This window comes from Nerophis ophidion, linkage group LG09, assembly GCF_033978795.1.
Source record: "Nerophis ophidion isolate RoL-2023_Sa linkage group LG09, RoL_Noph_v1.0, whole genome shotgun sequence".
NCBI lineage: Eukaryota > Metazoa > Chordata > Actinopteri > Syngnathiformes > Syngnathidae > Nerophis > Nerophis ophidion.
Window position 1 is genome coordinate 6,511,211 of NC_084619.1, and position 27,288 is coordinate 6,538,498.

Genomic DNA, 27,288 nt, shown 5'->3' on the forward strand with positions numbered 1-27,288 from the left:
AAGTCAACTGAGTACATTTTGCAGACTTCTGTACTTACACTTTATAATGAATACCATGCAAAATCTGCCACTGTCTTGCTGTTTCAAATCAATGACTATCCTTGCAGTCTTACCAGAAATGATGATGGCAATATTTATCTGCTTCATCTTGTTATAAATTTCCCCTTTTGAAGTGTTAATTGCAATCATAGCCCAAGCCAAGATGGCAATGATTAATCGGGTTGGGATCCATCTGTGCACACTCAGCCTTTGGGGCACGTCAAGTGCAACATTGCACTGAATTGTGCTGCACTTCTGAACGTAAACGCACTTAGGCGCTCAAAATGCCAAGTGTGTTCTTATAGAAGTGCACAGTCCTCATACTGGGCTTACCCAGGGGGCCATTTTCAACCCACGCTGGGATTTTTGTGGCCCTTAGCCCTAAAAAATAATGCTGTAAAATGATTACTTTTTAATCGGATTAATCACACTGTTGAATTTGGATTAATCATGATTAATCATCGCGTGGACATCGGGGGCGGTACCTCTGGATTGGCAGACCGGGGTGGTGGTTCCTCTCTTTAAGAAGGGGGACCGGAGGGTGTGTTCCAACTATCGTGGGATCACACTCCTCAGCCTTCCCGGTCAGGTTTATTCAGGTGTACTGGAGAGGAGGCTACGCCGGATAGTCGAACCTCGGATTCAGGAGGAACAGTGTGGTTTTCGTCCTGGTCGTGGAACTGTGGACCAGCTCTATACTCTCGGCAGGGTTCTTGAGGGTGCATGGGAGTTTGCCCAACCAGTCTACATGTGCTTTGTGGACTTGGAGAAGGCATTCGACCGTGTCCCTCGGGAAGTCCTGTGGGGAGTGCTCAGAGAGTATGGGGTATCGGACTGTCTTATTGTGGCGGTCCGCTCCCTGTACGATCAGTGCCAGAGCTTGGTCCGCATTGCCGGCAGTAAGTCGAACACATTTCCAGTGAGGGTTGGACTCCGCCAAGGCTGTCCTTTGTCACCCATTCTGTTCATAACTTTTATGGACGGAATTTCTAGGTGCAGTCAAGGCGTTGAGGGGTTCCGGTTTGGTGACCGCAGGATTAGGTCTCTGCTTTTTGCAGATGATGTGGTCCTGATGGCTTCATCTGACCAGGATCTTCAGCTCTCGCTGGATCGGTTCGCAGCCGAGTGTGAAGCGACCGGAATGAGAATCAGCACCTCCAAGTCCGAGTCCATGGTTCTTGCCCGGAAAAGGGTGGAGTGCCATCTCCGGGTTGGGGAGGAGACCCTGCCCCAAGTGGAGGAGTTCAAGTACCTAGGAGTCTTGTTCAAGAGTGAGGGAAGAGTGGATCGTGAGATCGACAGGCGGATCGGTGCGGCGTCTTCAGTAATGCGGACGTTGTACCGATCCGTTGTGGTGAAGAAGGAGCTGAGCCGGAAGGCAAAGCTCTCAATTTACCGGTCGATCTACGTTCCCATCCTCACCTATGGTCATGAGCTTTGGGTCATGACCGAAAGGATAAGATCACGGGTACAAGCGGCCGAAATGAGTTTCCTCCACCGTGTGGCGGGGCTCTCCCTTAGAGGCGGTATAGCTCGGTTGGTAGAGTGGCCGTGCCAGGAACTTGAGGGTTGCAGGTCCGATTCCCGCTTCCGCCATCCTAGTCACTGCCGTTGTGTCCTTGGGCAAGACACTTTACCCACGTGCTCCCAGTGCCACCCACACTGGTTTAAATGTAACTTAGATATTGGGTTTCGCTATGTAAAGCGCTTTGAGTCACTAGAGAAAAGCGCTATATAAATATAATTCACTTCACTTCAGATAGGGTGAGAAGCTGTGTCATCCGGGAGGAACTCAAAGTAAAGCCGCTGCTCCTCCACATTGAGAGGAGCCAGATGAGGTGGTTCGGGCATCTGGTCAGGATGCCACCCGAACGCCTCCCTAGGGAGGTGTTTAGGGCACGTCCAACCGGTAGGAGGCCACGGGGAAGACCCAGGACACATTGGGAAGACTATGTCTCCCGGCTGGCCTGGGAACGCCTCGGGATCCCCCGGGAAGAGATAGACGAAGTGGCTGGGGAGAGGGAAGTCTGGGTTTCCCTGCTTAGGCTGTTGCCCCCGTGACCCGACCTCGGATAAGCGGAAGAAGATGGATGGATGGATGATTAATCACAGGTTATTACTCGCTTGCATGATTTTAGTTAACTGGGAAAAAAAATCCCAATATTTGTACAGAAATTCGATGTTACTGTCAGAATGTGATCCAGGAACATTTTTTAAATGTTCACTTGAATGCACGTCATTGATAGTTTCAAGACTTGGGAGCAGTTTAATTCAAAGTCCAGTCCGGGGTTTTTTTTTTTAAGTAAAATTTGACACCAGTCGGAGTCTCCCCATTCATGTTAGCATTGACACATGCCTTGACCTGATCTTCTATCGTAAAACTACCCATACCGTTAAGGTAAAGGAGCATGTATAGTCTAAATCAGGGGTCTCAGACACGCGGCCCGCGGGCCAATTGCGTCCCGCGAGACGTTATTTTGAGGCCCGTACCTTGATATGACAATTTAATAATAGTGCGCCCCCGAGTTTTATATCAATCAATCAATCAATCAATCAATGTATATTTATATAGCCCCAAATCAAAAATGTCTCAAAGGACTGCACAAATCATTACGACTACAACATCCTCGGAAGAACCCACAAAAGGGCAAGGAAAACTCACACCCAGTGGGCAGGGAGAATTCACATCCAGTGGGACGCCAGTGACAATGCTGACTATGAGAAACCTTGGAGAGGACCTCAGATGTGGGCAACCCCCCCCCTCTAGGGGACCGAAAGCAATGGATGTCGAGCGGGTCTAACATGATACTGTGAAAGTTCAATCCATAGTGGCTCCAACACAGCCGCGAGAGTTCAGTTCAAGCGGATCCAAGACAGCAGCGAGAGTCCCGTCCACAGGAAACCATCTCAAGCGGAGGCGGATCAGCAGCGTAGAGATGTCCCCAACCGATACAGGCGAGCGGTCCATCCTGGGTCCCGACGAGCGGTCCATCCTGGGTCTCGACTCTGGACAGCCAGTACTTCATCCATGGTCATTGGACCAGACCCCCTCCACAAGGGGGGGGGGGACATAGGAAAAAAAAGAAAAGAAGCGGCAGATCAACTGGTCTAAAAAGAAGGTATATTTAAAGCCTAGAGTATACAGATGAGTTTTAAGGTGAGACTTAAATGCTTCTACTGAGGTAAAACGCTCTATAGCCCGCAGACTTTTTTTGGGCTCTAGGAATCACTAATAAGCCGGAGTCCTTTGAACGCAGATTTCTTGCCGGGACATATGGTACAATACAATCGGCAAGATAGGATGGAGCTAGACCGTGTAGTATTTTATACGTAAGTAGTAAAACCTTAAAGTCACATCTTAAGTGCACAGGAAGCCAGTGCAGGTGAGCCAGTACAGGTGTAATGTGATCAAACTTTCTTGTTCTTGTCAAAAGTCTAGCAGCCGCATTTTGTACCAACTGTAATCTTTTAATGCTAGACATGGGGAGACCCGAAAATAATACGTTACAGTAATCGAGACGAGACGTAACAAACGCATGGATAATGATCTCGGCGTCTTTAGTGGACAGAATGGAGCGAATTGTAGCGATATTACGGAGATGAAAGAAGGCCGTTTTAGTAACGCTTTTAATGTGTGCCTCAAAGGAGAGAGTTGGGTCGAAGATAACACCCAGATTTTTTACCGTGTCGCCTTGTTTAATTGTTTGGTTGTCAAATGTTAGAGTTGTATCATTAAATAGAGGTCGGTGTCTAGCAGGACCGATAATCAGCATTTCCGTTTTTTTGGCGTTGAGTTGCAAAAAGTTAGCGGATGATGACTTTGGTGATGCGGTTGCGGATGATATAATTGCCTTTCCGCGCATCTCTAATATATATATATATGACATACGTGGGGCTTCACGGTGGAAGAGGGGTTAGTGTATCTGCCTCACAATACGAAGGTCCTGCAGTCATGGGTTCAAATCCAGGCTCGGGATCTTTCTGTGTGGAGTTTGCATGTTCTCCCCGTGAATGCGTGGGTTCCCTCCGGGTACTCCGGCTTCCTCCCACCTCCAAAGACATGCACCTGGGGATAGGTTGATTGGCAACACTAAATTGGCCCTAGTGTGTGAATGTGAGTGTGAATGTTGTCTGTCTATCTGTGTTGGCCCTGCGATGAGGTGGCGACTTGTCCAGGGTGTACCCCGCCTTCCGCCCGAATGTAGCTGAGATAGGCGCCAGCGCCCCCCGCGACCCCGAAAGGGAATAAGCGGTAGAAAATGGATGGATGGATGGACATACGTGACTTTTAACCACGCCCCACCCCCGACCACGCACCCCACACCCCACCTCCCGAAATCGGAGGTCTCAAGATTGGCAAGTTGGCCCTGCAATGAGGTGGCGACTTGTCCAGGGTGTACCCCGCCTTCCGCCCGATTGTAGCTGAGATAGGCGCTAGCGCCCCCCGCGACCCCAAAAGGGAATAAGCGGTAGAAAATGGATGGATGGAAGATTGGCAAGTATGCCCGCCTTTCGCCTGAATGCGGCTGAGATAGGCACCAGCACCCCCCCGCGACCCCAAAAGCGACAAGCCGTAGAAAAATGGATGGATGGGTATTTACATAATGTTATGCAAGCATGGCAGATGAGTGTAGTTTTTCAATTTATGTGTGTTTTTGTTTTTTTGCACATAGGGGGCGTGGCCTGTAGGAGGCGGGGCTTGTTTTTTCTCTCCCCCAGTGTCGGACTGGCAGGAACAAAGGGTCCTGAAGAGTAGTAGTAGTAGTAATACATGGGTACTATCACGCTCCTATGCAAATTAATATTTAAAACACAATTAGTTCATTATTAATTATTTTCAACTTCTCGGTGCGTTGCTGAGTTTTCTACCCCGTCTCGCCGTCTTTCGTGTGGGACAGTGCGAGTGTTTTTTTTTTTTTTTTATCCCCGTCCAGCCTCTCCGGCTAGCATCGAAGCTAGCTTGGAAGCGCCCGGGTGGAGGTGTGAAGCAACGCCGCCTTTCGGTGGATCTTTCTCCGCAGGTAACCGCCGCCCGCACCCCTCTCTTGTCGGCTTTGTCGCCGCCGGTCCATAGCTGGATAACGAACGCCGTACCGGGTCGTCCTGCACTTAGCGGCGGGGCTAGCGACCCTCGATAGCCTTAGCATCCCTTCCCCGGGAACGGATGCGGCCCAGCGGATAGTTGACACCGAACCCCGGGTGTTAGTTGCTATGGTTGCCTTTGCAAGCACACCCCTGCTGCTGCTTCTATCACTTAGTCTTTCCAGGTTTATTTTCCTCTTCTTTAGTGTTTATTCGCTTCTGGTCACGTCTCGCATCTGCGTGATTGGATGCAGCAGCTCCATTGTTTGCACTGATGGGTTATGGCGGACTTCGCTGCAGCAGGATCCCAATTAAAAAGTTGCATTCATAAAGTGTGTCAGATTATTACGTGTACGTGATATATGTCACGCAAAATGGTGTTTTTGCCTTGTAAAAAGCCGCTGCATTCATCATATTGGCTGGTTGTATTCAGAGGTGGATAGAGTAGACAGAAATTGTACTTAAGTTTGATTGATTGATACTTTTATTAGTAGATTGCACACATCCATCCATTTTCTACCGCTTATTCCCTTCCGGGGTTGCGGGGGGCGCTGGCGCCTATCTCAGCTACAATCGGGCGGAAGGCGGGGTACACCCTGGACAAGTCGCCACCTCATCGCAGGGCCAACACAGATAGACAGACAACACTCACACTGCTTCACGGTGGTAGAGGGGTTAGTGCGTCTGCCTCACAATACGAAGGTCCTGCAATCCTGTGTTCAAATCCAGGCTCGGGATCTTTCTGTGTGGAGTTTGCATGTTCTCCCCGAGACTGCGTGGGTTCCCTCCGGGTACTCCGGCTTCCTCCCACTTCCAAAGACATGCACCTGGGGATAGGTTGATTGGCAACACTAAATTGACCCTAGTGTGTGAATGTTGTCTGTCTATCTGTGTTGGCCCTGTGATGAGGTGGCGACTTGTCCAGGGTGTACCCCGCCTTTCGCCCGATTGTAGCTGAGATAGGCGCCAGCGCCCCCCGCAACCCCAAAAAGGGAATAAGTGGTAGAAAATGGATGGATGGGGACTCACACTAACATTCACACACTAGGGCCAATTTAGTGTTGCCAATCAACTTATCCCCAGGTGCATGTCTTTGGAGGTGGGAGGAAGCCGGAGTACCCGGAGGGAACCCACGCATTCACGGGGAGAACATGCAAACTCCACACAGAAAGATCCCGAGCCTGGATTTGAACCCAGGACTGCAGGACCTTCGTATTGTGAGGCAGACGCACTAACCCCTCTTCCACCGTGAAGCCCAGTTCAGTACATATTCCGTACAATTGACCACTAAATAGTAACACCCGATTAAGTTTTTCAACTTGTTTAAAGGGGAACATTATCACAATTTCAAAAGGGTTAAAAACAATAAAAATCAGTTCCCAGTGGCTTGTTGTATTTTTGGAAGTTTTTTTCAAAATTTTACCGCTCTCGGAATATCCCTAAATAAAGCTTTAAAGTGCCTTATTTTCGCTCTCTGCGAAGACACTGGCCATTTCCCTGTGACGTTACACAGTGCTGCCAATGTAAACAAACAATGGGAATATAGTGACATTAGCTCGGATTCAAACTCGGATTTCAGCGACTTAAGCGATTCAACAGATTACGCATGTATTGAAACATATGGTTGAAAGTATTGAAGAAGAAACTGAAGCTATTGAGCGAATTCATAGTCATAGCATGGCCGGGGTTAGCATCGCCGGTAAAATGTGCGGACCAAACGATCAGGACTTTCGCATCTTTTGACACGGGAGCAACTTAAATCCGTCGATTGGTAAGTGTTTTTTTTCGCATTAAATGTGGGTGGAAGGAAACGTAATATAGTTGCAAATGCATCTACAGGTTATCCATACATCTCTGTACCATGTCTGCTTTAGCACCGCCGGTAAATAGCATGTTAGCATCGATTAGCGTAGCATGTGAGCATCGATTAGCTGGCAGTCAACATCAACAAAACTCACCTTTGTGATTTTGTTGACTATCGTTGCAAATGCATCTGCAGGTTATCCATACATCTCTGTGCCATGTCTGCTTTAGCATCGCCGGTCAAATGTGGAGACACTCCGGCACATTCAATGGGGGTCTGGCGGCAGAGTTCTTGCCACTTTCACATCTTCGGGCCAGTGGTGCAACTTGAATCCCTCCCTGTTAGTGTTGTTACACCCTCCGACAACACACCGACGAGGCATGATGTCTCCAAGGTTCCAAAAAATAGTCAAAAAAACGGAAAATAACAGAGCTGTGACCCGGTGTTTGTAATGTGTTGAAAATGAAAATGGCGGGTGTGTTACCTCGGCGACGTCACATTCTGACGTCATCGCCTCAAGCGCGATAAACAGAAAGGCGTTTAATTCGCCAAAATTCACCCATTTAGAGTTCGGAAATCGGTTCAAAAAATAAATGGTCTTTTTTCTGCACCATCAAGGTATATATTGACGCTTACATAGGTCTGCTGATAATGTTCCCCTTTAAGTCGGGGTCCACGTTAATCAATTCATGGTACAAATATATAATATCAGCCAGTGTTAATTTTGACGGCAGAATTTGATTTAGTTTTAGTCATAGTCTTTTGACTAAAATGCAATTTAGTTTTAGTCATAAATTTGTTATTTAAATTGTTTTAGTTTTAGTTGACGAAATATCATAAGATTATAGTCGACGAAAACTACAGTAGATTTAGTCGACTAAAGGGTAACATGTAAACTTTCCATTCAATTTCTGAAAGTCAAAGCAAAACACAGGAAAAATCACCGATGCAAGTCGAATTTTGATGAAAATCCATCCATCCATCCATTTTCTACCGCTTATTCTCTTTCGGGGTCGCGGGGGGCGCTGGCGCCTATCTCAGCTACAATCGGGCGGAAGGCATCATGTCTCAAATTTAGTATTTCACGAGTAAGCCGTGTAATAAACGGGATAATGTCGAGTGAGTTGTATGTTGTGGAAAATGCTTACCTGTGTGTGGATTTCGGCGTGATTCGACTGTAAATGTCGCTTCAAGTTTGTTGCGTTTTTCCCCGTAATCCTCGCGCTGCATTTCTTACACTGCGTCTTGTTGTCTTTGACGTCAAATATAAATTTTCCCCATATGTCCTCTCTCCTCTTCCTCCCCGGCGTTGACATGTTGTCTAAAACGTTTACGTAACTTCCTTACTACGTCGCTCTGATTGGTTCTCTTCCCAACTCCTCCCGCCTCTTCCTAACGAAATGAGTTCCGATTGGATCTCGTCTCTGGCAGACATTTTCGTCTCGTTTTTATTCGTTGACGAATATGTCAATACACCTCGTCATCGTCTTAGTCCATGTAAATTATTTTTTATCTAGTGATTGTCTCGTTTTAGTCAGAAAAAAAAGGTCGTTGACGATAACGATGACGAAAATTTTTCGTCAAAATGAACACTGCTCTCAGCATAATACAGTCATCACACAGGTTAATCATCATAGTATATACATTGAATTATTTACATTATTTACAATCCGGGGGGTGGGATGAGGAGCTTTGGTTGATATCAGTACTTCAGTCATCAACAATTGCATCAACAGAGAAATGTGGACATTGAAACAGTGTAGGTCTTATTTAGTAGGATATGTACAGCCAGCAGAGAACATAGTGAGTTCACATAGCATAAGAACAAGTATATACATTAGAAGTACATTTGAGTTGTTTATAATCCGGGGAGATGGGATGTGAATGGAGGAGGGTATTAGTAAAGTGTTGAAGTTGCCTGGAGGTGTTGTTTTAGAGCGCTTTTGAAGGAATATAGAGATGCACTTACTTTTATACCTGTTGGGAGTGCATTCCACATTGATGTGGCATAGAAAGAGAATGAGTTAAGACCTTTGTTAGATCAGAATCTGGGTTTAACGTGGTTTGTGGAGGTCCCCCTGGTGTTGTGGTTATGGCGGTCATTTGCATTAAGGAAGTAGTTTGACATGTACTTCGGTATCAAGGAGGTGTAGCGGATTTTATAGACTAGGCTCAGTGCAAGTTGTTTTACTCTGTCCTCCACCCTGAGCCAGCCCACTTTGGAGAAGTGGGTTGGATTGAGGTGTGATCTGGGGTGGAGGTCTAAAAGTAACTGGACTAGCTTATTCTGGGATGTTTGGAGTCTAGATTTGAGGGTTTTGGAGGTGCTGGGGTACCAGGAGGTGCAAGCGTAATCGAAGAAGGGTTGAATGAGAGTTCCCGCTAGAATCCTCAAGGTGCTTTTGTTGACCAGAGAGGAGAGGTAAGTAAGAGTACTGTTACTTTAGAGATTTATTACTCAAGTAAAAGTAAGGAGTAGTCACCCAAATATTTACTTGAGTAAAAGTAAAAAGTATGTTGTGAAAAAACTACTCAAGTACTGAGTAACTGATGAGTAACCTGTTTGTTTAATGATTACGGCAACAAATAATGCACAAAAACATAAAAATAGCAATGAGCAAATTCAGAGCCAGGAATATCTCTTAAGCAACTAAAACATTAATATATATTAAATAATAATACATTAAAATACAAAAAATTAAGGCACATTGAGCCACAATAACTTAACAGCACCATAGGCTCAGTAGGCATTGATTGATTGATTAAAACTTTTATTTGGAGATTGCACAGTATAGTACATATTCCGTACAATTGACCACTAAATGGTAACACCCCAATAAGTTTTTCAACGTTAATCAATTACTAATAAAATGACCAGGTCGATAGGTTGATTGGCAACACTAAATTTGCCCTAGTGTGTGAATGTTATCTGTGTTGGCTCTGTGATGAGATGGCGACTTACCCCCGAATGCAGCTGAGATAGGCTCCAGCACCCCCCTCGACCCCCGAAAGGGACAAGCGGTAGAAAATGGATAAATGGAAGTTGTAGGTGTATTTATTTCAGTAAAAAAGTGTAAAAAGTGTTTTTCTTTGGTCATTAAATGATAATGGTGTGTCAGGGCATACATGCATATGACAGATTGAATTGATTATTCTCACCTGTACATACAGTAGATCAGGGGTCGGGAACCTTTTTGGCTGAGAGAGCCATGAAAGCCAAATACTTTAAAATGTATTTCCGTAAGAGCCTTATAATATTTGTTAACACTGAATACAACTAAATGTGTGCATTTTTAAGTAAGTCCAACATGTTTAGAGTATAATAAGTCTCTTATTCTTTTTAATAACATTGTTATTCTGAATCTAACCAATAATAAATAAAATACTTCTTATCATTAACGTGACTTCTTGAACAAGTGTGGTAAAAAACGGAGGGATGGATTAAAATGCATGAGAATGTTTTATATTTTGAACGTTATTTTTAGCACTGTGATTACTAGCGGGATTTTTCACAATTATCGTGTTAAACAATGTCAGCTAAGATTTATCTGAGAGCCAGATGTAGTCATCAAAAGAGCCACATCTGGCTCCCGAGCCATAGGTTCCCTACCCCTGCAGTAGATCATCAGTCGTTCTAAAATCGCTCCATCTACACTTCCATTAAAAATAATACTAACAAACTTAGAATGTGGCAAGTTAGTTTCAATATCATTTAAAAAAGTGGCACTCAATGCCTCTAACATTTCATCTCTGGCTTGGTGATGGCTATAAGCTGTGTGTTCCCCTTTAAGAATGGCGGTATGTGGCGGTGCAAATAAAGAGTTGCAACAATTCGACGACTTCGTCATTCCGACCAAAGAGCGTAACTGTTGGTACCCAAATTGGAGGGTGTTTCTTGGTGCCTGGTGAGGCTGGATCTTTGAAAATCAATGCACCCGGTCGTAAAGGTGTTCTCATTCCTAGCCCGTTTACTTGCCGTGCAAAACATCTTTCTATCTTCATAAGTGAGCCGTTTGCTGAAGAGTGGCTCCTGATGCCACTTTTCATTGAAGTTTCGTTTCAATAACACGCGGGAGTCCCAATACCAGTGCAATGTTTGTGATCGATAAAACTTTCAGCGAATCAAAATTTAAGAAATTGTACTGGAAAGTGCATTACTTTGAAGTCGACCAATAATTGATAATGAATAATTTGACCCGGCAAATATAAACATACCAAAACACTCGCGCAAAGCCATATTCGGAAAAAAAATAATGATAATCCGCGTCCGGGGGGACGCATGGACTTCTGATTTCAATGCGTAAAAAGACACAAAAAGTGTGTTAATGCCAACACTGTATTAGTGCTAAAGGGTTTATTAGAGGGCGGTCTTTATTTTGTATTTATCCTTTATTCAACAGAATGGTACTGATCAACAGTACTATATATCAGTGGTTCTCAAATGGGGGTACTTGAAGGTATACCAAGGGGTACATGAGATTTTTAAAAAATATTCTTAAAAATAGCAACAATTCAAAAATCCTTTATATATATATATATATATTTATTGAATAATACTTCAACAAAATATGAATTTAAGTTCATAAACTGTGAAAATAAATACAACAATGCAATATTCAGTGTTGACATCTACATTTTCTGTGGACATGTTCCATAAATATTGATGTTAAAGATTTCTTTTTTTGTGAAGAAATGTTTAGAATGAAGTTCATGAATCCAGATGGATCTCTATTAAAATCCCCAAAGAGGGCACTTTAAGTTGATGATTACTTCTATGTGTAGAAATCTTTATTTATAATTGAATCACTTGTTTATTTTTCAACAAGTTTTTAGTAATTTTTACATCTTTTTTTTCCAAATAGTTCAAGAAAGACCACTACAAATGAGCAATATTTTGCACTGTTGTACAATTTGATAAATCAGAAACTGATGACATAGTGCTGTATTTTACTTCTTTGTCTCTTTTTTTCCAACCAGAAATACCTTGCTCCGATTAGGGGGTACTTGAATTAGAAAAATGTTCACATGGGGTACATCACTGAAAAAAGGTTGAGAATCACTGCTATATATTATGTAACGCCACTAACCAATTCATAAATTTCTCTTGTTTTTACTTTTCTTAGAATCCCTCATTTTTTAGGCCAGTCTTCATCCGTTTAGTAAGGTTGCTCAAAAATATTGGTTTACATCCAAATCATGAATCCTTTTTTTTTTTTTTTTTTTTTTTTACAAATTTTAGGATTTATTTAGGAATTTCAATTTTTACAACACATATAAAGCAGTATACATTGAAATGTTGGCAATGCAAATGTCCCCAAATACCAAAAACAACAGGGGGAAGGAGACAACAAGAAGACAGATTTCAATGAGAGTAATCTTAAAGGGGAACATTATCACCAGACCTATGTAAGCGTCAATATATACCTTGATGGTGCAGAAAAAAGACCATATATTTTTTTTACCGATTTCCGAACTCTAAATGGGTGAATTTTGGTGAATTAAACGCCTTTCTGTTTATTGCTCTGGTGGCGATGACGTCAGAACGTGACGTCGCCGAGGTAACACACCCGCCATTTTCATTTTCAACACATTACAAACACCGGGTCTCAGCTCTGTTATTTTCCGTTTTTTTGACAATTTTTTGGAACCTTGGAGACATCATGCCTCGTCGGTGTGTTGTCGGAGGGTGTAACAACACTAACAGGGAGGGATTCAAGTTGCACCACTGGCCCAAAGATGCGAAAGTAGACATTTTATCGGCGATGACAGACATGGCACAGAGATGTATGGGTAACCTGCAGATGCATTTGCAATGATAAAGTCAACTAAATCACAAAAGTGAGTTTTGTTGTTGACTTATGTGCTAATCAGACATATTTGGTTGCGGCGTGACTGCCAGCTAATCGATGCTAACATGCTACGCTAATCAATGCTAACATGCTATTTACCGGTGATGACAGACATCGCACAGAGATGTATGGATAACCTGCAGATGCATTTGCAATGATAAAGTCAACGAAATCACAAAGGTGAGTTTTGTTGATGTTGACTTATGTGCTAATCAGACATATTTGGTCGCGGCGTGACTGCCAGCTAATGGATGCTAACATGCTATTTACCAGCGGTGCTAAAGCAGACATGGCACAGAGGTGTATGGATAACCTGAAGATGCATTTGCAGCTATATTACGTTTCCTTCCACCCACATTTAATGCGAAAAAAACACTTACCAATCGAAGGATTTAAGTTGCTCCAGTGTCATGAGATGCGAAAGTCCTGATCGTTTGGTCCGCACATTTTACCGGTGATGCTAACGCAGCTATTCGGCCATGCTATGGCTATGAATAGCATCAATAGCTATTCGCTCAATAGCTTCAGTTTCTTCTTCAATACTTTCATACTCCAACCATCCGTTTCAATACATGCGTAATCTGTTGAATCGTTTAAGCCGCTGAAATCCGAGTTTGAATCCGAGCTAATGTCGCTATATCTTGCTGTGCTATTCCCATTGTTTGTTTACATTGGCAGCGCTGTATGACGTCACAGGAAAATGGGTAGTGGATTTCGAAGATAGCGAAAATAAGGCACTTTAAAGCTTTATTTAGGGATATTCCGGGACCGGTAAAAATTTGAAAAAAACTTCAAAAAATACAACAAGCCACTGGGAACTGATTTTTATTGTTTTTAACCCTTTTGAAATTGTGATAATGTTCCCCTTTAACAATTAGTGGAGAAAAAAAAGGATATATATGCATACATACATTAGGGGTGTAACGGTACACAAAAATTTCGGTTCGGTACATTCCTCGGTTTTGAGGTCACGGTTCGGTTCATTTTCGGTACAGTAAGAAAACAACAAAATGTAAATTTTTTTGGTTATTAATTTACCAAATTTGTAAACAATGGCTTTATCCTTTTAACTTTGGGAACACTATAATAATTCTGCCCACGTTAATCAACATTAAACTGCCTCAAATTGTTGCTCAGATTAAATAAAATTGCAAAACTTTTCTTCTACAAATAAAAAGTGCAACATTAAACAGTTTCAAGTCAACTCATCATGCTTAATTTATCACAGCCTTTGGGAAGCATGTAGCATGATTTTTTTTTTTTTTTTTTGGTTTATTTAATTTATTCTCTTAAAAGTATGCATTTAGGATTATGAAGTGTGTTTCATCTGAATGGTTCTCTCAAATACTAAAATAATCGATATTTCATTCGTCAGCAGCCAAGAACAGCTTTTGCAGCCTGAAACTTGTTTCGAAAAGTTTTTAATATAATTTTTACACCTAACAATATATTGCTAGAATCGGTTTGAATATGGAACCGCATTGAATCGAGTATTAATTTTGAATTGAATCACAACTTTTATTTGTAGATTGCACAGTACAGTAAATAATACGTACAATTGACCACTAAATGGTAGCACCCGAATACGTTTTTCAACTTGTTTAAGTCGGGGTCTACGTAAATCAATTCATGGTAAATTCATGTCCGTATGGAAACTCGTTTGGTACACCTTGAACTGAACTCTCGCGGCTGTGTTGGAGCCACTATGGATTGAACTTTCACAGTATCATGTTAGACCCGCTCGACATCCATTGCTTTCGGTCCCCTAGAGGGGGGGGGTTGCCCACATCTGAGGTCCTCTCCAAGGTTTCTCATAGTCAGCATTGTCACTGGCGTCCCACTGGATGTGAATTCTCCCTGCCCACTGGGTGTGAGTTTTCCTTGCCCTTTTGTGGGTTCTTCCGAGGATGTTGTAGTCGTAATGATTTGTACAGTCCTTTGAGACATTTGTGATTTGGGGTTATATAAATAAACATTGATTGATTGATTGACCTTCGAACCGAACCGAAACACCCGTACCGAAACGGTTCAATACAAATACACGTACCGTTACACTCCTACAGGGTAATGATGATAAGCAAAGCAATTTAAATAGAGCAGCAATTGCTGCTCGGTCCCTAATTAATCAGCACAGGCAATGTGATCTATCAAGGCTGAAACTGTTTTGTGGGCGCTTTTTATTGCATCATTTAGTATGTCTGAAAAAGCACTGTAGGTGCAAGTTGGCCCAGTTACATTGTGTATTGCCCAATAAAACATGTCTCAAGCAACAAGAAAAGGAAAGTTTGTATTCAAGAACTCTGTTGATGCAACTTGATGTATCGTGTCGCTTACGTGTGTGATTTCCAAAAATGCACGCGGCTCTTATCAAGAACTGGTTTCAATGTGTGCATTGATTAAACGCAGCCTACTCATATAATATGTTTTGCCCTGTGTAGAGTTTCAGTCCAAGGGTCAAATACGAAGCATTATTGAGTGCTCTTGAGAAAGTAAATCCCTCACAGTGACTGCGGTATGCAGTCCACCAGGCACACCACTCTTGTCGTCTTGTACTAACACCGAAAAACGGTGCTTGGCTTCCCTCTCAGTGGGAAGATTAAACTCATTTAGGCAATGCTGCAGTCACCGCCCCCCATCCCCCCTTCTCCCCCTGTTGGTTTTAATCTGGCACCGCGGCCCTTTATACACCAAGCTGACAGTGACATACTATGTCGTGCATGAATTGTGACGGGTCAAATTAACATAGCACTTGCAAAATATCGCCAACAAAGGGTAATACTAGAACGATCAAACAGCGCCGTAATTAATGCCTGATAAAGCGTCTGTGAAGAGAGCGGCTGGCTGTAATGAGGCAGCCGGGGTCATATTCCCGAGGAATGTTCACCCCTCCCTCGGCGTCTCTGTCTGGTAGTGTTTAAAATATTGTTTGTCGGACGCAATTACATGCAGCCCTCGCCTGTGTGAGGTCTCACAGAATCAGATGTTTTCCCAGCGCCCAGAGTTGTTTTGAGTGCTTCATCTGGGCAGACAAGGGTTAACAACAGCCAGGCGAGCGGGTAGTGGGGGGGAAGGGTGGAGGAGGCAACTACAGGGGGAGATGTACACACTGGTGCAGATGGTGATCGGCTCTTCTGGAGGGGAGGGTTCCCTATAACAGCGTGCGTGATATAAGAAGCGGTCAGATCGTGTTTGTTTTTCTTGTCCATTTACCAGATTGAAGATGCATTAGCTAATGAAAGCATCCTGGAAAAGGGGAGGTGGGTTAAAACGGGCGCTGCACTTTCAACCGGCGCCAGCAAAAACACGCAGAGTTGCATTACTTGGACGATGTTGTGATTTGGGAAGGAGCTACATCGAAGCAATCGTCTCTAAATCTTTGCTCTTTTATCCCTTGTGTGTGTGTGTGTGTGTGTGTGCACGCAGGCTGTTCGTCAAAGTCATTCAAGCTGTACTCTCCCAAGGAACCCCCCAACGGCGGCAGCTTCCCCCCTTTCCACCCAGGCGCTATGCTGGACCGAGATGTGGGGTGAGTCTCCTGTAGTTTGATTCTGCAATGATGCATTCTACATTCGGTGCACCGTCGGTCTAATGACATCCTGGGATAGTACATTAGAAACATCTGCAAGTTACTATAATTGTGTATATTTTTGTGTGTTTTTACATTTTAAGTACAAACAAAAAGCACAAGGAATTGTTAGTGAATTACATAAAGGTGTTGCAGCCCTAACGTCACATACGTACACGCCCTCGCGGAGCAGAGAGGTAGCAGACTGGGTAACGTTAGCTGTGATGCTAGCGAAGCCGTGCGAGCGGTAATACGAGGCGAATGTAGGAAAAATCCATTCCCAAGAAAAGCAGCAGGGGGTCCATCGTCTGGCGGTGGTTCGGCTTCAAGCGGGACGATGTCGAATAGACAACTTTAATTTGTCAAGTGTGGGGCACAAGCGTTGCTACCCAAAGTAGCATTACTGCTAATATGTGGCATCATTTGAAAAGTCACCTGCTAATAACTTTAATAAATGCAGTTTTGGTCAATTGACTTAGTTGTGATTTCCTTCTCTGCATGAAAGTTTAAAATGAACATATATTAATGCAGTATGAAGAAGAATGTTTTAATGTAGACACATAGAATCATCATACTGCTGTGATTATATGTATCAAGTGGTAATTCAAGGCCATGGTAAAATATTGAGATTGATTGATTAATACTTTTATTAGTAGATTGCACAGTACAGTACATATTCCGTACAATTGACCACTAAATGCTAACACCCGAATAAGTTTTTCAACTTGTTTAAGTCGGGGTCCACGTTAATCAATTCATGGTAGATATATATCGTGTATCGCGATATGGCCTAAAAACATCGAGATAATAAAAAAGGCCATATCACCCGGCCCTAACTGCAGTAACAGCATACGTATTAACAATTCAAATGAAAAAATAACTTAAGCCCGGCAGATTTCGAGCGAAGAAACACCAATATGACAAATGTTTGTAGCACTCTTAGAAATGCTCGTTTTTCCAACAGTATTAAATGTCAACATGTCTTTGGCGATGTGTTTAACCACACTTTCTGTGTGAGTGTGAGTGCACACCATTTTACGATGTTTTGTTTGTGCTCACCTTGTACACAAAACGCCTCAGTGAGTGTGGACCACTGGGTTGTGTTTGAAGTCGGTGTGCAGGTTTGTTGTATTTGCGCACATTCGGCAAAGTGGGTCCTCTGTGTTGATAGGCTCATTTTGTTCCAAAGGTTAAAACTGAAAAGGGTGGAGTGCCATCTCCGGGTTGGGAAGGAGACCCTGCCCCAAGTGGAGGAGATCAAGTACCTAGGAGTCTTGTTGACGAGTGAGGGAAGAGTGGATCGTGAGATCGACAGGCGGATCGGTGCGGCGTCTTCAGTAATGCGGACGTTGTACCGATCCGTTGTGGTGAAGAAGGAGCTGAGCCGGAAGGCAAAGCTCTCAATTTACCGGTCGATCTACGTTCCCTTCCTCACCTATGGTCATGAGCTTTGGGTCATGACCGAAAGGATAAGATCACGGGTACAAGCGGCCCAAATGAGTTTGGGGCTCTCCCTTAGAGATAGGGTGAGAAGCTCTGCCATCCGGGAGGAACTCAAAGTAAAGCCGCTGCTCCTTCACATCGAGAGGAGCCAGATGAGGTGGTTCGGGCATCTGGTCAGGATGCCACCCGAATGCCTCTCTAGGGAGGTGTTTAGGGCACGTCCAACCGGTAGGAGGCCACGGGGAAGACCCAGGACACGTTGGGAAGACTATGTCTCCCGGCTGGCCTGGGAACGCCTCGGGATCCCCCGGGAAGAGCTAGACGAAGTGGCTGGGGAGAGGGAAGTCTGGGCTTCCCTGCTTAGGCTGCTGCCCCCGCGACCCGACCTCGGATAAGCGGAAGAAGATGGATGGATGGGTTAAAACTGAAATATTCCTCACACTGGTGCAGTGGAATTTGGTTGTGCAATCATTTTGTCCATTTTTGCTACTACATGTGTTGCGTGGGCTCACTTGTTGCACTGTGTGATGCTGGCGGGAAATGTTGCCAACTTTGCAGCAAGGAAAGTAGCTATTGGCTGTGTTAAAAGTCGCCTTGTTTGCACATTTGATTGCAATGGATGCTGTAGGAGAGAAATAATAAAACAAAGTGAACATGCTAAGTATTATCAGAGCTGTAAGTTAAACTTTATGTGGATTCCTAGCTTGCTTTTAAAAAAAATGTAAATCAATTAAAATATTGGATGATCGATTTGAATCAAAAGACGAGAGGGTTGTGACATTATTCCGTTTATTGACTGACTCATTAACATGAACAATGAGATTGGGATGTTGCAGTGAACTATTTTAGCATGATAAGACGGTGAATAAACATTTACATTTACATCCTGCTCTTTAAACCAAGGAGAAAAAAGCAAAACTTTTGCACACTGACAACCGGTGAGTGCTCTGGAACGGGGGAGGGGTTTTAAAACAGCACCCGCCACTCCTCGTGAGGACATTTACTGCACCTCAGAGTCACCAAGACACATGAAAAGTCTCCAATAACGTTGGAAAAAGTCATTAGATTTATCGCTAGCAGATGACAAACGTGTGGCGATAAAACGCGTGAATGCTCTTGAAGTATGCACATGTCAATTTATCGATGCTGGAAAATGTAGACATAATTTTCATTTATTGTCAGTAAATTGCCTGATCGAATATCGGCCCAGGTTTAACTCCTATATACAGTACCTGTGATGCAAACCAAATTCAAATAAATTAATCAATTAAACCTTATTTAAATAGCACTTTTCATGCATAGGCAAGATGCAACACACAGTGCTTTACACCAGTGGTCCCCAACCACCGGGCCGCAGAAGAATTTTTTATAAATTTTTATTATTAAAAAATGTTTTTTTTGTTTTTTTTTTAATTAAATAAACATCAAAAACACAATACACACTTACAATTATTGCACCAACCACAAAAAACTCCCCTTTTCATGACAAAAACGTCCCGTTTGCATAAGAAAAAAAAAAAAAAAAAGCGCTGACCGGTCCGCGGATACATAAAGGTTGGGGACCACTGCTTTACACCAATCAAAAACAAAAACAAAAGAACAAGTGAATAGAAAACACACACATAGCACTATTGACAATAACAAAACATGGCCTGGCACGGCACTGAGAATTGAGGAAAGAGACACCTTGGAACTTGACAGTGTAATAACTAAAAAATGTTATCAAAAATTAAAATAGTATAAACAAATTGTAAAATATAGGTAAAATATACTTGATTAAAAATATAGAACGGTGAGAATATTTGTAGTAATAATAGAAATCAATGCAATGGAAAATAACAATACATTAAGAACATAAACCAGGGGTGTCAAACTCATTTTAGACCACGGGCCACATGGAGAAAAATCTACCAGACTGGGAAAATCAAAGCACAATTACTTAAAAATAAAGAAGTGAGTGAAGTGAAGTGAATTATATTTATATAGCGCTTTTCTCAAGTGACTCAAAGCGCTTTACATAGTGACACCCAATATCTAAGTTCCATTTAAACCAGTGTGGGTGGCACTGGGAGCAGGTGGGTAAAGTGTCTTGCCCAAGGACACAACGGCAGTGACCAGGATGGCACAAGCGGGAATCGAACCTGCAACCCTCAAGTTGCTGGCACGGCCACTCTACCAACCGAGCTATGCCGCCCCACACTCCATATTGTTTTCTTTGTGTACAAATAGAACAAGCACATTCTGAAAATGTACATATAATGTTGTTGTGGTTTGTTTGTTTTTTACAATGAATTGCTGCGGTTAATAGTACATATACTTTATTTGTCGTTATTTATATTTTCTGAATAAATTATGTGATATTGGTGTTAATTTTTAATCTATCAAGATAACAAAAATAATATCAAAATCAATTAGTGCACTAAGATTCGGTTTATTATTAATTTTTTTTTACATATGTTGCATTTTGTACAAAGATACAAAAATTGCTATTGTGACATCTAGTGGGCACATTTAGAACAGCAGTTTCTTTTATTCAAAAAAGTTCATTTTTCTACTTAGCAAACTCCTCCCGGGGGCCGGATAAAGCCTGTTTGCGGGCCTGATCCGGCCCTCGGGCCGTACGTTTGACACCCCTGACCTAAGCAGTTTCAAATGATGAGTGAAAAGCCTGATTAAAAAGGTATGTCTGTTCATATTGGTATTCATGTATTTTAACCATTTATTCATTAACTTTAACTAACATACAGCCACCTGTGTTTTTGTCATGCTCAGTCTGATGACAATAAAGCGTTTTATTTACGGTATTTAACAAAGAAAAAAATAATATCCTTGTACAATTACCACGTTTATGGCATCCTGTTAATAATAGTGAGTTTCTTAATAGCACATTTGTTGGTCGGCTTTAAATAAATATTTATATTTATTGCAATAGTAAAAGCCTGCGATGAGGTGGCAACTTGTCCAGGGTGTACGCCGCCTTCAGGCTGATTGTAGCTGAGATAGGCTCCAGCACCCCCCGCGACCCCGAAGGGAATAAGCGGTAGAAAATGGATGGAACGATGGCACGAATAAAAGCATGTTTTTACTATCTTTTAAAGCAAGTCATGTCAATCTTAACTATAAACAACCAAATCACAACAGAAGTTGTCTGAAGGCACTTTACACATGGAGCAGGTCGAGACTAGAACCATACTCCTGGAACAAAAGTGCAACGATGATATCGTGACACGTAAACGTGCCTTGTTGTGCCGTGATTATGGTTAATAGACATTAGGGATGCACCGATTAATAGGGATGCACCGATTAATCGGTAACCGAATATATTCGGCCGAATGTGGCAAAAAAAGCCACTTTCGGCCTTCGGTGGAATGAGTTAAAAACAAGGCCGAATAGTGGCGTGTGACGCAATTTTTTGACGCGGTGACGCAATCAACCAACGTGCAGTGACGTTGGGATATGTTGTGTACCTGTATAAGTGTATGAGGTTACAAGCACACACTCTTTGAGATTTAGTGGGGCGTCTGTTTACATTATTAGCCTGTTGTGTAGGCTACCTGTATAAGTGTATGAGGTTACAAGCACACACTTAATTGAGATTTACTTGAGCCTTCTGTTTACATTATTAGCATATCTACTGTGGCTAAGCAGACTTTTGCCAAAAGGACAATAATTCATTTGTTGTGGGTTTATCCACTCTAATGCACTTTATTTTTTTTTTGGAATGCATGTTTTGTTTGAAGGCCTAATATAAATGAAAAACTGTGCTTTTTTTTTTTGAAAAGCAAAGGCTACTGGAATATTAAAAAATGTCAATATTCAAAAAATATTTACTTTATTTGAAAAACATGTCTAAATATTTATTCTAGGCTATTTATGCAATATTAAAAAAATTGCGAAAAACTGCATTCATTATCGGATCGGTGAAGCGACTGGAATGAGAATCAGCACCTCCAAGTCCGAGTCCATGGTTCTCGCCTGGAAAAGGGTGGAATGCCATCTCCGGGTTGGGGAGGAGACCCTGCCCCAAGTGGAGGAGTTCAAGTACCTAGGAGTCTTGTTCACGAGTGGGGGAAGAGTGGATCGTGAGATCGACAGGCGGATCGGTGCGGCGTCTTCAGTAATGCGGACGTTGTACCGATCCGTTGTGGTGAAGAAGGAGCTGAGCCGGAAGGCAAAGCTCTCAATTTACCGGTCGATCTACGTTCCCATCCTCACCTATGGTCATGAGCTTTGGGTCATGACCGAAAGGATAAGATCACGGGTACAAGCGGCCGAAATGAGTTTGGGGCTCTCCCTTAGAGATAGGGGGAGAAGCTCTGCCATCCGGGAGGAACTCAAAGTAAAGCCGCTGCTCCTTCACATCGAGAGGAGCCAGATGAGGTGGTTCGGGCATCTGGTCAGGATGCCACCCGAACGCCTCCCTAAGGAGGTGTTTAGGGCACGTCCAACCAGTAGGAGGCCACGGGGAAGACCCAGGACACGTTGGGAAGACTATGTCTCCCGGCTGGCCTGGGAACGCCTCGGGATCCCCCGGGAAGAGCTAGACGAAGTGGCTGGGGAGAGGGAAGTCTGGGTTTCCCTGCTTAGGCTGTTGCCCCCGCGACCCGACCTCGGATAAGCGGAAGATGATGGATGGATGCATTCATTATTCGGTCAAGCGTTTAAGTTTTATTTGGCTTCGGCTTCGGCCACAAATTTTCATTTCGGTGCATCCCTAATAGACATGCATTGTGCATTAGGTAATCTTCCCACAAAAAAAAATCACAACATAATGTAAAGTGCCTAAATCCCTCTCACGTAATTACATTTACTTCCCTGAGCTGATGGATCCTGATTGCTGATTGTTTTTCGTGTCCACCATCAGGCCTACACCCATGTACCCCCCGTCATATATGGAACCTGGAATGGGGTGAGTTCAAAGCCTCGCAAATTAAATTCATGATGTTGTCACATTTCTTGCCAAGAAAAACTAACATCGTAAATCCCCTGTAATTACGCGGGGCCCTGAGTGTTGAATTTCTTATTTCCTGTTTCAGGAGACCCACACCGTACGGAAACCAGACAGACTATCGCATGTACGAGCTGAACAAAAGGCTACAGAACTGGACAGAGGTGGGAGAAATGCATTGCGTCTTTATATGAGATTTACAAACTCAACACACACAATCTGCCTTTTTATTTTCAAGAACATTTCAATAACATTCAGTATTTTTACCATTTACGTCCCAGCTGCTGTTTTATTTGTGGAAATGAGTCCAGAGGCCTCTCTGACTTCATTTTACATTCAGGCTTTAATAAGATTATCTGATCAACCTGGCTGTAATGTAATTGGAGCACCAACTGTTTCATGCCCAAGCCCCCAACTGAGTAGCAGTAATGAGATGCACATTTTCTGTCAGTGTGCACACACGCCAATGTTAATCTCCACACATGACACGGTCTTTAGCCGGAATGTTTAGCACAAATCTTAACATACCATATTGAATTTCACAATCTCAATTTAAGTCCAGAAGTATGTGCTATTAAATACCCATAGTTTGCCTTCTGTGTGCCATTATAAATGTAATTATGGATAAACAAATACAAGTTACTTGTGGTTTGCCAGGATTGCGACAATTTGTGGTGGGATGCCTTCACCACAGAGTTTTTTGAGGACGACGCAATGCTGACCATCACTTTCTGCCTGGAGGATGGACCCAAACGATACAGTAAGATTGACTACAATTGAAATTGACGATTGTTGTTTTTCCTCAAATTGCAGAGAGTACCAGGCATGTTTATTAATTTTTTTAATAAAGAGGCCTTTATTTGTACAATTTGTTTGGCTGCTCAATGTCCTGGTGGTGAGCATTCTGGGCGCACAGTTAAAGGGGAACATTATCACAATTTCAAAAGGGTTAAAAACAATAAAAATCAGTTCCCAGTGGCTTGTTGTATTTTTGGAATTTTTTTTCGAAATTTTACCGGTCTCAGAATATCCCTAAATAAAGCTTTAAAGTGCCTTATTTTCGCTCTCTGCGAAGACACTGGCCATCTCCCTGTGACGTCACACAGTGCTGCCAATGTAAACAAACAATGGGAATACCACAGCAAGATATAGTGACATTAGCTCGGATTCAAACTCAGATTTCAGCGACTTAAGCGATTCAACAGATTACGCATGTATTGAAACAGATGGTTGGAGTATGAAAATATTGAAGAAACTGAAGCTATTGAGCGGATAGCTATTGACGCTATTCATAGCCATAGCATGGCCGAATAGCTGCGTTAGCATCGCCGGTAAAATGTGCGGACCAAACGATCAGGACTTTCGCATCTTTTGACACTGGAGCAACTTAAATCCGTCGATTGGTAAGTGTTTTTTTCGCATTAAATGTGGGTGGAAGGAAACGTAATATAGTTGCAAATGCATCTACAGGTTATCCATACATCTCTGTACCATGTCTGCTTTAGCACCGCCGGTAAATAGCATGTTAGCATCGATTAGCGTAGCATGTTAGCATCGATTAGCTGGCAGTCAAGATCAACAAAACTCACCTTTGTGATTTCGTTGACTATCGTTGCAAATGCATCTGTAGGTTATCCATACATCTCTGTGCCATGTCTGCCTTAGCATCGCCGGTAAAATGTGGAGAAACTCCAGCACATTCAATAGGGGTCTGGCGGCAGACACTTTGGCATCTTCGGGCCAGTGGTGCAACTTGAATCCCTCCCTGTTAGTGTTGTTACACCCTCCGACAACACACCGACGAGGCATGATGTCTCTAAGGTTCCAAAAAATAGTAAAAAAAACGGAAAATAACAGAGACGAGACCCGGTGTTTGTAATTTGTTGAAAATGAAAATGGTGGGTGTGTTACCTCGGCGACGTCACATTCTGACGTCATCGCCTCCAGCGCGATAAACAGAAAGGCGTTTAATTTGCCAAAAATCACCCATTTAGAGTTCGGAAATCGGTTAAAAAAATAGATGGTCTTTTTTCTGCACCATCAAGGTATATATTGACGCTTACATAGTTCTGGTGATAATGTTCCCCTTTAGGAGATCAAGGGTTTGAATTGTGTGGAGTTAACATGTCCTCCACATGCAGCAGTTTTTTGTCCAGGTACACATTTTAGGAACATGCATGCTAGGTTAATTGGGTACTCAAAATTGTCCATGGGGTGGAATATGAGTGTGAATGTTGGTTTTTTACAAACCCAGTTTCCATATGAGTTGGTTAGATGTAAATATAAACGGAATACAATGATTTGCAAATCATTTTCAATCCATATTTAGTTGAATATGCTACAAAGACAACATATTTGATGTTCAAACTGATAAACAGTTTTTTTTTTTGCAAATAATCATTAACTTTAGAATTTGATGCCAGCAACACGTGACAGAGAAGTTGGGAAAGATGGCAATAAATACTGATAAAGTTGAGGAATTCTCATCAAACACTTATTTGGAACATCCCACAGGTGTGCAGGCTAATTGGGAACAGGTGAGTGCCATGATTGGGTATAAAAGCAGCTTCCATGAAATGCTCAGTCTTTCACAAACAAGGATTGGGAAACGGTCACCACTTTGTGAACAAATGTGTGGGCAAGATGTCAAACAGTTTAAGAACAACATTTATCAATGGGCTATTGCAAGAAATTTAGGAATTTCACCATCTACGGTCCGCAATACCATCAAAAGGTTCAGAGAATTTGGAGAAATCACTGCACGTAAGCGATGATAACGGACCTTCATTCCCTCAGGTAGTACTGCATCAAAAAGCGACATCAGTGTGTAAAGGATATCACCACATGGGCTCAGGAACACTTCAGAAAACCACTGTCAGTAACTACAGTTGGTCGCTACATCTGTAAGTGCAAGTTAAAACTCTACTATGCAAAGCCAAAGCCATTTATCAACGACACCCAGAAACGCCGCCGGCTTCGCTGGGCCCGAGCTCATCTAAGATGGACTGATGCAAAGTGGGAAAAGTGTTCTGTGGTCTGAAGAGTCCACCTTTCAAATAGTTTTTTGGAAACGGTGAACGTCGTGTCCTCTAGACCAAAGAGGAAAATAACCATCAGGACTGTTTTAGGTGCAAAGTTCAAAAGCCAGCATCTGTGATGGTATGGAGGTGTATTAGTGCCCAAGACATGGGTAACTTACACATCTGTGAAGGCACCATTGATGCTGAAAGGTCCCTACAGGTTTTGGAGCTACATATTTTGCCATCCAAGTAACGTTACCATGGACGTCCCTGCTTATTTGAGCTAGACAATGCCAAGTTCAGAGAATTTGGAGAAATCACTGCACGTAAGCGATGATAACGGACCTTCATTCCCTCAGGTAGTACTGCATCAAAAAGCGACATCAGTGTGTAAAGGATATCACCACATGGGCTCAGGAACACTTCAGAAAACCACTGTCAGTAACTACAGTTGGTCGCTACATCTGTAAGTGCAAGTTAAAACTCTACTATGCAAAGCCAAAGCCATTTATCAACGACACCCAGAAACGCCGCCGGCTTCGCTGGGCCCGAGCTCATCTAAGATGGACTGATGCAAAGTGGGAAAAGTGTTCTGTGGTCTGAAGAGTCCACCTTTCAAATAGTTTTTTGGAAACGGTGAACGTCGTGTCCTCTAGACCAAAGAGGAAAATAACCATCAGGACTGTTTTAGGTGCAAAGTTCAAAAGCCAGCATCTGTGATGGTATGGAGGTGTATTAGTGCCCAAGACATGGGTAACTTACACATCTGTGAAGGCACCATTGATGCTGAAAGGTCCCTACAGGTTTTGGAGCTACATATTTTGCCATCCAAGTAACGTTACCATGGACGTCCCTGCTTATTTGAGCTAGACAATGCCAAGTCACTTGTTACAACAGTGTGGCTTCATAGTAAAAGAATGCGGGTACTAGACTGGCTTGCCTGTAGTCCAGACCTGTCTCCCATCGAAAATGTGTGGCGCATTAGGAAGCCTAAAATACCACAACAGAGACCCCGGACTGTTGAACAACTTAAGCTGTACATAAAACAAGAATTGGGAAAGAATTCCACCTGAAAAGCTTAAAAAATGTGTCTCCTTAGTTCCCAAAGGTTTATTGAATGTTGTTAAAAGAAATGGTGATGTAACACAGTGGTGCACATGTCCTTTCTCAACTACTTTGGCACGTGTTGCAGCCATGAAATTTTAAGTTAATTATTATTTGCAAAAAAAACAACAAAGTTTATGAGTTTGAACATCAAATATCTTGTGTTTGTAGTGCATTCAACTGAATATGGGTTGAAAAGCATTTGCAAGTCATTGTATTCTGTTTGTATTTACATCTAACACAATTTCCCAACTCATATCAATCAATCAATCAATGTTTACTTATATAGCCCTAAATCACTAGTGTCTCAAAGGGCTGCACAAACCACTACGACATCCTCGGTAGGCCCACATAAGGTCAAGGAAAACTCACACCCAGTGGGACGTCGGTGACAATGATGACTATGAGAACCTTGGAGAGGAGGAAAGCAATGG

At 42.8% G+C, this 27,288-nt stretch overlaps 1 protein-coding gene across 4 annotated transcripts in view; it reads left to right on the top strand.

Annotated features, from left to right (window-relative positions):
• Positions 1 to 27,288, top strand: part of ldb1a (LIM domain binding 1a) — a 98,511-nt gene that overhangs the window by 52,763 nt on the left and 18,460 nt on the right. For 2 of the 4 annotated variants that reach the window (XM_061910163.1, XM_061910164.1), the window contains exons 3-6: positions 16,198 to 16,300; positions 22,647 to 22,691; positions 22,819 to 22,894; positions 23,388 to 23,490. In XM_061910163.1, the coding sequence (XP_061766147.1) occupies positions 16,198 to 16,300; positions 22,647 to 22,691; positions 22,819 to 22,894; positions 23,388 to 23,490 (327 nt within the window). Of the gene's footprint in view, positions 1 to 4,765; positions 5,061 to 15,913; positions 16,032 to 16,197; positions 16,301 to 22,646; positions 22,692 to 22,818; positions 22,895 to 23,387; positions 23,491 to 27,288 lie in introns of those variants that run through there. The other 2 variants (XM_061910167.1, XM_061910166.1) reach the window with 2 other exon arrangements.